The following is a 15,540-nucleotide window of genomic DNA, read 5'->3' as shown; positions in this document are numbered from 1 at the left end:
CAGAATATCACAGAATCAAAGAATCATCAAGGTTTCAAGAGACATTCAAGATCATCCAGCTCAACTGTCAACCCAGCAGCAGCATAATCACCAGTAAACCACACATAACCCCAAAATGCTCTCCTTATTGATTCTTGCTCTCCACAAATCCTCCAGCCCCACTGCAAAGCTGAGAAGACAACATCCTGTTAGGAACTGGAAAGAACATAAGAAGTAATGTTCTCTTCTTGAATAAAGAGAAGACCCAAATATGATCCCTGAGTCTCAAATCCTATTTGAGCCCCTTCACCAGCAGGTTCCCATCATACCTTCAAAACCAAGGCAGATGCTCTAGGAGCTGAAATAGGGTTGAAGCCCTAATTCCCCATTTGCTCAACTCCTAGTAGTTCCTACCCCTGCTTCCAAACACAGGGTCAGTGAAGTGGGACAGGACTGTTAAGAGAGTCATTATAAACATGAGATATTTAGGAAACTGATCCAATCAAACCTCATTCAACAACCTCTCAGCTCAAGAGATACCTTGGAGCCAATGAACAGAAGAAAATGAGCTCCTCTGCTGCTCTGATCCCAGTTTTACTCTGCAGAAGCCACCTAACTTGAGTTAGCATTTGCTTGTGAAGACCTTTTGTAAAAGGTTCACTTTTCTCACTAATTCTGTGCAAGGACATACACAAAACCGTGATGTCACCAAAAAGTAAGCACACCTGAAGTAAGCTGCATCACCATTTTTTTCTCCTATTTTAAAGAGAAGATTGACTTCCCTGAAATGAGAAAAGACACACCATATTGTAAACATGAACTGCAAAGAAGTATCAGCAGAACTGTACTGTTGTGACATTCAGAATGTCAACAAATTAAAAATCTTTCACAGAGAAATTGCATTGGTAAAGACATTGCATAGTGCTTTGCCTGGAAATTACATCCTCGTGCAACTTTACACATTAACCAACAAAAGATAAATGACTTGGTCTAGTTTTTGGTGGCAAATGGGGGAATGATATGGGGGAGCAAAAAAGGAGTTGATTAGAGAATTTGAAAGATAAAAGGCAGAAAAGCAAGACAACAAGAAATAAACGTGAAACATCTCATGGTATATGTAAAACTAGCGCCTCTTGCTCAACTTTAATTCATTTTAATTACCTACTTTAGTGCAATTGTAGCATCTTTTAAATGACATGCTGGTTAAAGAAATTCCTGTGGGAAGTGATCTCTTCTCTGTGACCACAGGATATTTTACTAGGAGATGTGAGTAATGTTCTTCATTAACAGTAATAGCTACAACACAGTGAAGGAGAGGGATTACATATGAGGTATCACAGTCTGTGCATTCCTACACAAGTGTGGGAATAGCCAGATGAGCCCTGGAAGAGGTAAACTGCCCTAGCTGTGACAAAGGGACCCTCTGAGCATGGGAGGACTGCAGCATTGTGAAGAAGCAACCAGTAACAGCATGTCTGTGGTTGTAAGATAAGGCAGAGGCATCTGTACTCTGGTTTAACCTCCATGCACGCATGTTTGGCACAAGCACTTGTTAGCCATTAACAATGAATTTTTACTCTTCACCATACCTATGCCAGTAAATGTAACTATTCAAATGCCTGCAGGAAGTAAATGCCCAGCAGGCACATGCATGTTCTAATGTAATTCTCTAGCAAGTTTTGAAAAGCAGCCAAAGAAACACAAAGAAGTACACCTCTATACATAGACTTCTAAATTTTCTAATACATAAATAGTTCCACTTGCCTCTACTCATGAATATTTTCATATGGCATTCTCTGAAATAGAAGAGAGTTGTAGAGTACATATCTCATTTTTCTGGATCTCTCCAGACCTACAGAGCTCCTCTAGCTCTCTCAGACAGTACTAGTTCTACATCGCACAGTTTTAACAGTTTGTTTTTAACTTGAGTCTGGTTTTAACTTGATGGCTGTGATGGAATTTTATTTTATTTGCATTCTTGCATGCCCAAAGTGCCCAAGCCAGTTTCACACGGATAAAACTTGAAATTCCCAGTTTACACATGATGTTTGAATGTGATGATTAACTGGATGGATGCCTGTAAACTCTTGTCATACATTTTCATTCCACACATTTAAAAATTATAGGAACATGAAGAGGACTTCAGAGTGTCTCTGCAAATGGTCTAAACAAATCTGTAATAATTTCAGAATATGGTAGATTTTTATTCTCCTATCAAAGTACCAGCACAGATGTAGCATGATGGATTGACAGAGTGATTATTAGATATATCCACTTCAAAATATTATTTATTTCTGTTGTCAAAACTGGTGCCAAGCTTTGAAACAGGATGGACAGCTAAATACAAAATGCACCTTAATTCTAGCTATTACCTTCACTTCCTTCAATAGATGGTATTACAACATTTTGAAATTCATTTGTACTGGCTATTCCTTTGTGATGTATACCTTAAAACACAGAAAATCTAATGATGTGGCCATTCAAAGCAAGAATGCAGATGTGCAATTACTTGGCTCTTATTAATAATCTCACTGGTACATCCAAACTGGAGAGCAGAACTGAATAGCCAATTTATTTCTCAGTCAAAATGAGCCAAGAGATTAATGAAATTATGGGGTCAGCACCAGCAATGAAACAGTAGCCTGGAGTTCCTGACTTTTTGAAATGTTTTTTATTTTTAATTGCTTAACAAAAATGTATATTCTTATTTAGTTTCTATGCTTACAATTACACTTTTCAGACTCAATATATCTAAAACTACTTTCATGTTTCATATTTACCCATGTCTATATATGCTGTGAAAATAAAAATAGCTCTTGTGTGTGATTCAAACCTGAAAGACTCCCCAAATATTTGGCCTTTTAGGGCCAGATAGGTGGTAGACACCCAATCCCTGAAAACATTCAAGGCCAGGTTGGATGGGACTCTGAACAACCTCATCTAGTTCAAGATGTCCCTGCTTATTGCAGGGGGTTGGCCTAGGTGACCTTTAAGGTCCGTTCCACACTAAGCTATTCTGTGAATGTGGATACTCAATTGTCTTGGATGATATTACCACACATCCATCCACATATGCAGGACCTCCATATGTGTATTTTCATTTCTCTTGGGAACAGCCATTGGCAGTTCAGACTGTCAGAAATTAGTGGAATGCTCTTAGTGTTCCAGTTCTTCCTAGGAATATCTGATAAAGTTGTTTTCCTGTTGATCAAACTTGTTTTTGAGGGAGCAGGGAAGCTGGTGAGGCTTGAAGAAATTGATAAAATCCATCTCACTACAAACTGATGCCTTGCTATATGCGTGAAGTTGGACTTTGTTGGTTTTGTCAGGAGTTTTCTGCAGATACTAAAAAGCTGATGAATACAAAAGCCTGCCTCTTTCACATTTGTTTTCTACATCATTATTTTCACAGACTGGACAAATTTTTTCTGCTTAACTTAGATCCATTAAAGAATTGCTCCTGTGGCATCACTGTGTATATGCTACCACACAGCACCTCTGGTCAAAAGTGAGAATTCAGTGATCCCTTGTTATTCCTTATGTAAGTACACAACTGCAAAGAAACCACAGGAAAGCCAGATTTGCAGATGATTGCACAACAGCTATCTCTGCTATGCTTGATCTGCAGCCTACAGGAAACAACAGAAACTTTCTCATTAGTGAAGTTTAGATCTCTTCCATGGTAACCTAAGCACAGGTCTACCACATGCACATATCCTGCATCAGGATTCCAAGAGCTGAGCTTCTCCTTTTCATCTCCTGTTTCCTAGGAGTTTGATGTTTTATGCTGAAAATTATCTTGTTTTCTAGGAAATAGGCAACACTGTCTTAAGCAAAACTTGGGTAGGACTCATATTATTTGACATAAATGTCTTCATTATCTGAACTAGTGACAGCTGGCTTCCTGCACAGACAATGTTACACAGAGTGAAAAATACCACTTCTATGGTAAGATCTACTTGACCTACATAGACATTTAATTCTGGATATCAGGAAATGTCAGAAAAGCATTTTTCTCTCAACTGAGTATCAAGACATCCTGGCATGAATGAGTCTGATTTAGATTATCTACCCTGAAGACATCTGCCCTTGATGAGGTGATCCCACCCCTAGGTGGCCCAAATTGGACACAGAAGACAAACAACTCTACTCATCATTTTTACGTAATGACTGCAGTTAAGCAAAACTGAAATGGAAGACAGTATCTGTGGAATAAAAAAACCCCAGTGTTTACTGCTGTGATATGAAATCAGTGGGTTAACAATCTAAACAGAGACAGCTTATCAAGCCCTTACCTTTGGGGATAGTAATCTGACAGGCCAGGTCACAGTCCTGCTGCAACTGATAAAAAGCCACTTCCTGCAGCCGAGCACGCTCCAGCTCTGAGAGGCTCTGAACGGGAACTGACTTCAGCCGCACGCTGCGCCCTGACATGCTGTTCCAAGTGAAATCACCCTACAGGAAATCAAATGGAAAAATATGAAGCATCATATGGAATGCACAGTTTAATAAACAGAACCATCTCTTTTACTGCTAGAAAAAACAACACAGGTTCTTCTCAACAAAAGGCCATTTTCTTGGACATCGCTAACTTTTCAAATATCTTTATTTTCCCTAGAGCAGCATTCCTTAAAAGGGATGCAGACATGCAAAACAAGAAGTCAATTCTGTCTGAAGCCATTTAATCAAGTATTGTTGAAAAACATTAGGATTCCTATAACAAAAAGCACAAAGCAAGGAAGGGGAGAAAAAAAAAGCACCCTTGTCTGCTTTTCCCAGTTTACTTTCTCTGTACAGCACTTGATGTTACTTAATTATCTTCCTGCACCATCAGTCAGAGCAGCAGATCTCCATGGACAATATCCATCTTAACTACCACATCTTGCTCATCCTACTCCAGCAGACTTGGAGAATGCACTGGCAGAGCCCCTTTTCCAACACATCTCATCTCCTCCTTATGACAAGGCTGTGTTTAGAATATGAATGACTAAAGGACAAGACATTCCATGTTTTTGAACAGCTGCAATAACAACCTATTTGTTAACATTTATAGAGAAAAACAGCATGAGATATGCTACATCTCTGGAAGGTACCAATTATGCTTGGAAAGCAAACTGAAAGCTTTAGCTGGTGTATATCCCACCTGTGAGAACCTATACAAAAAAACTATTCCAAAATACTCCCAGTATTCAGCTTGGGCCAGAGAAGTAATCATCACTCAAAGAGAAGAGTGAACACAAACACAACCTTAAAGCCTGACAATTAAAGTAAAACTTCCAGAATTCATCTCAAAGAGCACAGATTATTACAGGGAGAGAAAGAATTTGTTTTTCATTCTAACCATGTTAAAAAATAAACATCAGTCTTGTCAGTAAGTATAACCTGATGCAGCTGCTGATAATGAAAAAACTCTGATGCACACCAGCTGGGCGGTAAGAAACCCACCAACCTGCCTTTTATCACAGCATGGCAGACTTACAATAAATAGACTTCACTCCCATTTTCAGTTTAAATTTCAACATCTTTACCTTCACTGCATACTAATTTTTTTTTTCACTGTAAACTTATGATTCATCTGTTCTGCACATTCATCTGCGGTCAAAGGATGTCCACTGACTTTAAAAATTATTGGTGGAAGCTCCTTAATATAAAAATCAGTAAAATTAGACTTAGCAGTTGTGCATCCTGATGTATGCAAACATCTTTTTGCACATTTCCATATATTTTGCCCATCTATGTGCATGTACATTTATATACACACGTACAACCTGTACATACGTTTGTATTTAAACACATATGCACACCTATGACTGAGTGTATCCACATAGAAGCATGAGACAAAAACCATTAACAAATGTGCAGCACCATTTAACAATGCTTTAATCCTTTAGATTAAAGGAATTACACAGTTAACACCCTTTCTTGTGATTCACAAAATATGTTTGAGTTCAGCAAGAAATTTTTTTTTTTTGCCAGAGTAGTTTTAGTAAGTCATTAAGCAATCATAAGAGATAAAGGCATTACCTCAATGTCAGCAACTGGACCTCTACATCTTAATGCATGTACTATGATCAATGTCTTTATGGTATTTATATGCACATGAGCTACATATGCAAAACTTCTGTGTTACCCCAGTATTTAACTACCGTAATTTGTTACTTCATTTTTTTTCCTCTTCACCTTCTTACTCCTCTTCTGGTGCCTTACTGTTGACTAACCAGATTTAGTAACCTTAGACTAAAGGTTTGCAGTGTTACAAGCCAAGCTGTGTAGTTTAACTCAAGCAAAACCAAACCAGCAAGAGTCACATAAACCTTATTTGAAAAATTGCACGTAAACATTTACATTTTTTAAAAAGCTGTTGTCATTTATAGATAAAAGTGATCAAAAACATCATCCAAAACCAGACAATGTATACAACAAAACTAATTCCTTTCCAACCCTGATAATGCAAAAGAAACTTTACAAGCACAGAAGAATGCCATTCAATCCTCGTGAACAGATAATACAGAAAGTATTCTACAGTCAAAATGGTATAGACAGAGAAATATAGGTTTTTATGGTAGAGTTTAGGGGTATTTCATCTTAAGTTATTTCTCCATCATGAGTATTTTCATAAACAAAAATATCACTGGTATGTCTACCATAAAAAATTTGAAATCCTAACCTTAATATTAAAACAGGAACAGGAAGCAAAAATGACACCCTGAAGAAAATATTACGGTAACAGAATACATGTCCTGTTTCCTTCAGACCACAAAAACCAAGTGCAGCATGGGACTTCTAAGAATCACCACAAATTAGGCAAAAGTTCCTTAACTGAATTCTGCATGAATTATTCCTCTTTTTCAGGAATGAAATAGAATTATGAAAAATAATTTATAATGACATGAAAAACCAATTACAATACAATTACAATAAATGAAAAAAAACCCAGGTTTTTATTCTGCCAGTTTGCAAAGCCCCCAGATGTTCTTGGTGCTCACTGTCTAGCTAAAACCAGTTATTTGCAACATCTGGACCTTGCAATGCCACCACAGGTTGATGAGATTAAAGAGTGTGAAATCACTCTGCCCAATTGCTGTGCACAAGACATTGCTTTTCAACGCTTGATGGGTTTGATAAAATCTCTGCTAGGTCATATTAACATAGGTTTTTATTATGCTAATGGAACACATGACTAATAAACTAAAATATTTTTGGAAAATCACGTGGTAAGTAGGGCCAATGAAATCTCCTAATCTTTAACAGTTCAAGAAATGTTTCCTTGAAAAATTCTGTTTCATTTTGCAAATATATATCACTTCTATATCACTGTCTTCTATGAGTCAAAACACAGTATTTGAGAATTTAATCTATTCAAATACTCCGATGCTTTACAAAACACAAGGTAAATTAAAGGCCTCATCTTCCTCCCAAAACACTGCACAGTTATACAAACAGCCTGTAAATATTGCAAAATCATCCAGGCTTGGGAGAGGTCCAGAAAAGCTCCCTTGAAGAATGGGTTCTGGTGTAATTACATCTGCCTAAAGCTATTCAGCACTCTGTGGGGCAACCAAAGGAGGACGAGGGCAGCACAGACATGAAGAATATTTTCTGTTTCTCTCTCCATATGAGAGGAAACACTTCACCTGCCTAATTCAACATCAGCCTGCCCTAGCTGGAAGCTTAAAAGGAGCAGAAGACCTTTAAGCAACAAGTAAGAATGATGTGTTTGTTTTTGAAGTTCATGCTTGTATGTGTTCAGACATGGTACACAGGTTGCCCTCTATTATTTAGATTGTACGACTGTAGGTCTGAATATGCTCTGCAAATGATTCCATCACAAAGAAGAAAAAGGCAACACACAAACAGAAGAGTGCAAATAGAAATACTGTTCTGGGATAAAGTGATCAGCCTGACAGGACAAACTGCTAACTGCACAGCTGCCTTCATCAAAGAATTTTACGAAACCATAATCTAGACTAAAAGCCTTCTCAGTTTTTTTCCATCAGTCACACATTTTTCCTCTCAATTCCTCAACTTCAGCTGCATTTTCTCTCTGGCAGGCCCATTAACATCTAACATGTTTGCTCCGCTCAACTGAGCACTTCACTTACCAGGTAACTACCTAAATACCAGAGCAGATGACTCAGCAAAGAAGATTGCTGGAAAACTGCATCTTTTGCCTGTGAAGGATCTGAATCTGTCCATTTTCTGTGTACTTCTTGTCCACAATCATAAGCACAATCATAAGCACATTTTTAATAAGACACAGACTGCAGCTGTTCTGATGTTCTTTCAAGCATTTTTCTAATAGGTTGGATGTTTGGTAACTCCAAAATAAACATTAAGTGGCACATCCTGACTTAAGTAACACCATGCACTTAAATTACTCCTAAGCATGTCTAAGCTATTCTTGTGTGCCTGACCTCTTTCTCCCGAGCCTCCAACAGAAAATCTTGCAGATGTCTTTCAGAAAAGCCTCACTCTTCTGTCTTTGGTACGATACAGAAACTGGCTGACAACTGCATAGAATGCTGAAATGTAGATGCAAATCTATAGGCAGTGATCAACCTTGATTTCTGTGGAGTTTCAAGCCTTAGTGAGTTAGGTGGATGGGAAATAAGGCTGGGAAATAAGAAGCCTCACACATCATAGTTTCATAAAAAAGAATTTAATACAAGATGGAGAGTGCAATTTTCATCTTTTGCCTTATTGTTAATGACTTTGGTCTGGACTGATTTAGGTGAACACCATTATCAGATTAGCTGTCTACTTTTCACTGGTCTTTACCTCAAATCCATTTGAAACCACTGGGATCAAAACCAATTACGTCTACTTTTTTTCTATCCTAGCAACTTTTAGCTATGTGCTTGTATTTAGATGGGTGTCCACTATAAAAGAACTCAGTGGTTTTACACAAAAACATTATATTGCAAATAATTTGGCAAATATAGTATTAGAGTGTCTTAATTCTGTTTGTTTAATTACTTCTTTAAGCTTCATGAAATCATATATCACTGCCACTTTACAACCTTTTGCTTCCCCATGTCATTTATTTCAACTCTCTCTATAATTATTTCCAGACTCCTCAGGCATAAACTCTCACAATTTGTCTATTGGTACAGGTAATGCCTCTTCATTTCCCGGGTGTTGCTATTAGTAAGAACAAAAACCAGTTCTAAAGTAAAAGTCAGTCACTTCAGTACAGCTACATACTCTGTCCTATTGAATCAACACTATACAGAGTAGTGTTCTTGGACAGGATGAAAATGAAGGAGAAGGGGGAAAACTGATTTAAGCAGCCTTTTAAACATTACATGCAGTTAAGAACTGCATGGAAAGTCCTCTACTAGTGCTATCTCAGATAACCACCTGCAAATTAATGAAGAGTTAAGAAGCAGTAGATGGTACAAATGTGCTACAACCTGACTCTCTCTGCCACCCTCATTTCAGATGCTCTCCCATAGCATCCACAGCTCAGTGCATGACAGGCAGCACCCTGGTTTCCAGCAGGCATTACAAACAATTGCAACCCAAGATGCTCTCAGATCACGCAGATGCTCCCAAGTGTCTGCTACTACTGCAAAAGAACTCCCTCAGATGAATGAAATGCCACCTCAACACTATACAAAGAAGCACAAGACTTGCTGTGTGACATCAAAGCATTCAGAGGAAGAGATCTAAACATGGATGTACAAAGTATGGGGCCCCAACAATTAATCTTCACTAAGAAAGACTGACTTCACTAAGGTTGTTATCTAGGGTGACATCCTGTTCCCCTTGACGTCAGTGGCAAAATTATTAATATAACGTCTCCTCTAGGAAGAGAGTAAGTAAAGTCCAGATGATTCCGTGGTAGTTTGAAGCCTTGCACTAAAGTTGCCTCATTACACACTATATTGTATTTAAGTGTAGTTTTGCCAGAAAGATCACATTTTACAAAACACTGGTTGAGATATCAAAACTACTTAATGGCAATTAATATAACCAGTGCATTGCCACAGACAGACACCTCCTCAATTTCTGTCTCATTCCCAAGGCTGGAAAGCCATGTATTCAGGATCAGTACTGCAAGGGAACCCCTGTGGGAACACTGGAAACCTGGTATTTTACTCAGGAAAGACAGAACTCACACCCACAACAGAAATACTTCATCTAGAAAGAAGGCATGAACCCGTGTCCAGGTAAAGATATCCATTTCAGACTGTTAATTACAGTGGTGATTTCCATTTATCAGAGTAAAAACTAACTTTAGTCTAAGGATAAACACAGAGCAGAACAATGAGCATGCTTTTACAGCAGTATAAAAATTGTTGAAATAAAGGGGGAAATATTTCCGGATCAACCTTTCCAAGTTTTCTAAATGCCTCAGGATACTATTTCATGTTTAGAGTATTTAAAAGGCATTCTCTTACACAAACATGATGTATAATGGAGACGTATTTAATTCCTTTTCTGACATTAATAAACCTGAATGATGTACAAAGATATTGCCCAGCAAAATATTCATCGCTAACATATGGACTCTATACTGAACTTTTTCAACTGATCCAAAAACCGACCTCCAGAAGTCAGAAGGCTCCCCTAAAATGTATCAAAATATATGGTTAGTTTTTTTGGATTTCTTACTTCAGCAGATATCAATATTTCTTAAGGGATTTATGAAGAAGAAACACAATTAAACTAGACATGGCCAAATACCTTTTTGGAGGTTTCAAAATAGAGACAACACACCTTAAAAAGCCCAAATCCAACTTCAGAATTACAGATGAAATTTTGTTGGTCTTCGCATAAGCAGCTTTTTGAGTGCTTTCATGTGTAACAGAGAATTAAGATTTAAGAATTAAGCCATACTGCAATACTCTGAATTTTGCTGCAGGTTAAGGGTACAACCAGTGCTGTCACAACTATGACTGCATGAAATAACAAGTTGAAAAACTGCAGTAGCTAAACCATCTGGGAGCACAGCAGTGAGCTACAAAGTTTCATCAATCTTAACACAAAAGATTTGGGATAGTCTAGTTTCATTAAGAGAAGAATTATTTTCCCTTCTATTAGTTTATTTAGTGTACATTTTGAGAGGCTGGTGCCTCTCAGGTTAACACTTTTCCAAGTGTTAAACTCCTGCTTCATATGGAATAGCAAAAACTCTGCAAGCTAATGGCAGCTGAACAAAATCCAATACAATAGCTGCACAAATATTATTTTTAGTTGCAAAGCTTACTTAAACAGACCCTACACCAACATCCTATGACCAACACAAACGTGACCCCAACAGCCCTCAGTGTTCAGCTGCCTGTGAAGGTGAATGGAGAACCACAGCCATGATACACTGAAGACTGGCATCTACTGAGTTTTCCTGTGCCACAGGTTATGGAAAAGGGGGACTCTGTCCTGAGGACAACTCTTGCTCAGTACTGCAGGTTACAGTAATCCATTCATTCCCTGAGTGCCATCTATAAAAGCTATGTCCTTAATAAAGGTAAAGCTCCAATGAGATTCTGATTATTGAAATAGCGCTCCTTCTCCTAAGCCTAAGAAAATTAATGTTAAGCAAACAAAATAGTAAGACAAACTATATGTGAACTATATTTAAACAATCTGAATGAAAAACTTAATTATATGTCCTATTTGGATATATGATCCTGTAGTACAAAATATTCCAGTGAAACAAAGAGGATCTCTGCTTGCACAGCACAAAATCAATCATTTCTGCACACAATTAGAGGTATCAATGTGACCACAGCCAATGCTTTGAACAGTTAGGAGTGGCATCTATTTGTATTATGGTCTACATAAAAGAAAAAATGGCAACATTTTAGTAGAAAGGAAATTACCTACTATTTAAAAGAGAGAATGCGTGTGAAAGAGTACACATTGTAATTTCCAAGCCTGCAAAAATTGCATCTGCCAAAGTATTGTACACAAAGCTAAAAATATGTATTTGAGTACTTTAGTTTACTTCCTGGATTTTGAGCTTTTAAGACTCATGCAGATTACATGATCTGACAAGGATACTGTCACAATCTCATAATGAAAGTTAAAATCAAATAATTCTATAAGAACTAAGATCTGACTAACAGTATAGTCTTTAATTCAATACAAAACTCTATTCTTACTGTTTCAAGTGGTTCATACCAGTCTTTTCTATAAACTTGTACAACTGACAGAAAGAAAAATGAGGTCTGTTCCACACAGGAAAACAGTCATCTGACTACCTAAATACCAGATCTGGCTGAAAAACAATTCTAGGGTGTTATTTTCTTCTTTTGGGGGGAGAGTGGAGCTGTGTGTGATTTACTTGATAGGTACAAAATGCAAGACATCTCTAAATATTTACATTTGGAGAGTAAAGTGACAGCTCTCAGTAACACAGCTAAAATACAAAGGACTTGGGAAGAATCTGGGAAGTAGTGACCTGACCTGGAACAAGAGTTTGAACCAGGCTTTCACACAATCACAGAAGCATTTAGGTTGGAAAATACCTCTGAGCTCATCATGTCCAACCTTTGACTGGACACCACCATGCAAACTAAACCACAAGCACTGTGTGCCACATTGCCATTTCTTTAATAACTCCAGGGACAGCAACTCCACCACCTGCCTGGGCAGCACATTTCAATGCTCAACAACCCTTTCAGTGAAGAAATTACTCAGGATGTCCAACCTGAACCTGCCAAGGTGCAACTTGAGGCTATGTCCTCTCCTATTGCTGATTGCAGAGAGCAGTAAGATCCCCCTGGACCTTCTTTCTCCAGGCTAAACAATCCCACCTCCCTCAACCATCCCTGAAGGGACCTGTGCTCCAGGCCCTTCCTCAGCTCCACTGCTCTTCTCTGGACACATTCCAGCACCTCAGTGTCTTTCTTGTGGTGAGGAGTCCAGAACTGGACACAGGGTATGGGGTGTGAGCTCGCCAGTGCCCAAGACAGGGGAAGAATCGCTTCCCTTGACCTACTGGCCACACTATTTCTGGTACAGGCCAGGATGCCATTGTTCTTCTTGGCCCCTGGACACTGCTGGCTCATGTTCAGCCACTGTCAACCAGCACCCTCAGGTCCTTTTCCACTGGACTCCCAGACTGGAAAGATGCCTGAGGTTATTGTGGCCAAAGTGCAGGACCCAGCACACGGTCCTACTGAACCTCATGTTGCTGGGCATGGCCCATGGATCCAGGTTTACCCCATCCCAGACAACTGCCCTACTCAGGAAGCCACTGCCTACTCCAACATCTCCATCCCTACTGTGCTGAACCTCAGTAGAGATTGCCAGAGCCATCTGCAAATTCATTACATGACTGGCTACTCCCAGAGCTGACTTGGACACCTCTAACAGTGACCACCCACCAACTCTGTACTGTGACCATGTGTGCTTCCTCATGCCCATTCTCTTTTTCATAAACTGGCTGAGATAAATGCTGAGAAAAGGTTGTAGGAGCCATTTTCTTATTTAAGGAAGTTTTCTTTTGAGTCGTGAGTTTATATCACCAGACAGCAGTGCTGCAGTGTAAGCAACACACGAGTTCTGCAAGGCAGGGACAAGTGCATTTCAAACATACAAGTAAAAAATTAGCTTTTAGAGAACAGGAGTTCTCACTTTTGCTACATAATCACTCCACACTTCAGTTTTACCTCTCTCCCACTATGTTCACACACTACCACTGCTACCCTGTGCTGATGTCATACAGCCCAGAACAAGTTTGCACCAGTGAGTGAGTTACAGTGCTCTGCCAATCTACTCCAGTTTATTGGGACTGCATTTTCTTCCTTTGTTTGTTGGGGTTTTTGTAAGATCTGGGATATCAAATTCCACCCACACCAGCAGCTGTTTTGCTGATTCTCTTTCCCAAAGACCCCACAAAGATAATTCTCTATGGAAAAGAAAATACACAAACTCTAATTACAAGGAAAAATACTGTGAGTACAAAGAGGTGGCTTTGCACTCCTTAGTATTATGAACACTTTTCATCCATGCAATTACTTTTCCTCTTCTTTCTACGCAATGAAGCACAATGTGATCTCTTTCTGCAAAGCACAGCACAAGACATTACATTAGCTTAACGAAAAGCATTATTCTGGCATTTCTTACAAAAAATTTACTGTTTGCACACATGACTCTGCTGATTTGCCATTAAATTCAATACCAAACAGAGTTTAAATATTTTTTAAGAAACCACTTCAACTATACTGGAACTATTCAAACAGCTCTGAATGGATATACATCTATAGGTCAGACTGATGGATCTTTGCATGTACCTGGAAAGATCACTAAAAAGCACCTTAAAGCTCACCATTGTCTGTTAACATGGTGGTTTGTTAAAAACGTGACTTCTAAAGTAAGAAATGTAAACGGATCCACATGAATAAAAACTGCTGCAACATCAATTTTCAGGAAAAAAGGTGTATTTTCTAAACTGCCCCTCCAATCTGAAGGACCCCAAATTCGAACAGACATTCCACCACTTTCTTTGTTTTAAAACAGCACATTTACTTTGGACAGAAGAGGGGAAAAATAGCCATAAAGTTCCCACTGTTATGAAAAACAGAAACAATTGCTAGAGTTACAAGCTCCTCACAGACCAAGCCAGATGATGAAGAGCTCTGGGTCTCTACTTTCTTGTATGCAGTTAACTCAAAAATGCAACAGTAACACAGCCGTGGCCATAAAACCTACGCATACAGAAACTGTTATTTGCCAAAATGAACCTATGCAGCAGCAGCTGTCATGCCATAAGCTTTCAAAACCCCTTTATCTTCATCATATTTTTCTCACAGCTGCCTGGGTTACGTGCCCTTCATGCACAGAGCATACAAGAAAGAGAATAAACATGTCACCACAGAATCCAAAGCAAACCACCTGACGAAGCCACTAAAATACAAATCAGCCTAATTAAACAGTTTGGTTTCCAAACGTTAATGTCACTTCTCATTCCACAGTTTCATTACTCTCAGTCTTTATGAAAACAGGCATGGTCAGGAAACTGGTCTGAAAACAAACAGTATTTGAAGGCTCTCAGTTTCTTGATGGATTTCCAGAGCCTGGTAAGTGCTTGGTAATGCCTGCTTTTCCCCCACCCTGAATCAAAGACGTTCACTTCTCTTCAAACTCATCTAAAGCCCAAAAACATTAAACTGGATGTCACCATGAACACCACATTCAGACCATGTTCTTCATCACACTTACCTCTATCCCATGACATACAAGATTATTTGGTTTCCCTACCCATTAACTGAACTCTCTTTTGTCTTCAGTGTTCTTTCGTATTTGATCAGATATTCAGGCTTGAATTAAGGACACAGATCCAGATATGCTGCATCATAAAATAAATTAAGAATAATGTTGTTGACCTGCAGCTGTGTACTAAGCAGCTGAGAGTGAGCCTGGCTGGAGCAGCTGCGACTCCCAGGACACCTTTTGCTGCCAGACGTCATGAATCTTAAAGAGGAAAAACTGTATTTTCCTTTCTCTGCTTTGAAGCAAGCTGAGAGGCTGGCCCAAGGAAAAGCTCAGTCACACAGACAAGTTGTGACTGGGTTCCCTGCTTCTTACTCCAGAGATGTGCTGAGCTAGTGC

At 38.8% G+C, this 15,540-nt stretch overlaps 1 protein-coding gene across 7 annotated transcripts in view; it reads right to left on the bottom strand.

Moving 5' to 3' along the window:
* The window catches only part of ARHGAP6 (Rho GTPase activating protein 6), a 315,428-nt gene that overhangs the window by 55,291 nt on the left and 244,597 nt on the right, over positions 1-15,540 (bottom strand). For 6 of the 7 annotated variants that reach the window (XM_064708522.1, XM_064708530.1, XM_064708564.1 and 3 more), the window contains exon 2: positions 4,275-4,434. In XM_064708522.1, the coding sequence (XP_064564592.1) occupies positions 4,275-4,434 (160 nt within the window). Of the gene's footprint in view, positions 1-4,274; positions 4,435-15,150; positions 15,267-15,540 lie in introns of those variants that run through there. The other variant, XM_064708546.1, reaches the window with a different exon arrangement.

Source organism: Zonotrichia leucophrys, chromosome 1 (genome assembly GCF_028769735.1).
Source record: "Zonotrichia leucophrys gambelii isolate GWCS_2022_RI chromosome 1, RI_Zleu_2.0, whole genome shotgun sequence".
NCBI classification, from domain to species: domain Eukaryota; kingdom Metazoa; phylum Chordata; class Aves; order Passeriformes; family Passerellidae; genus Zonotrichia; species Zonotrichia leucophrys.
Note: the sequence above shows the minus strand (reverse complement) of the source record. Positions and strands in the feature narration are given on the sequence as shown.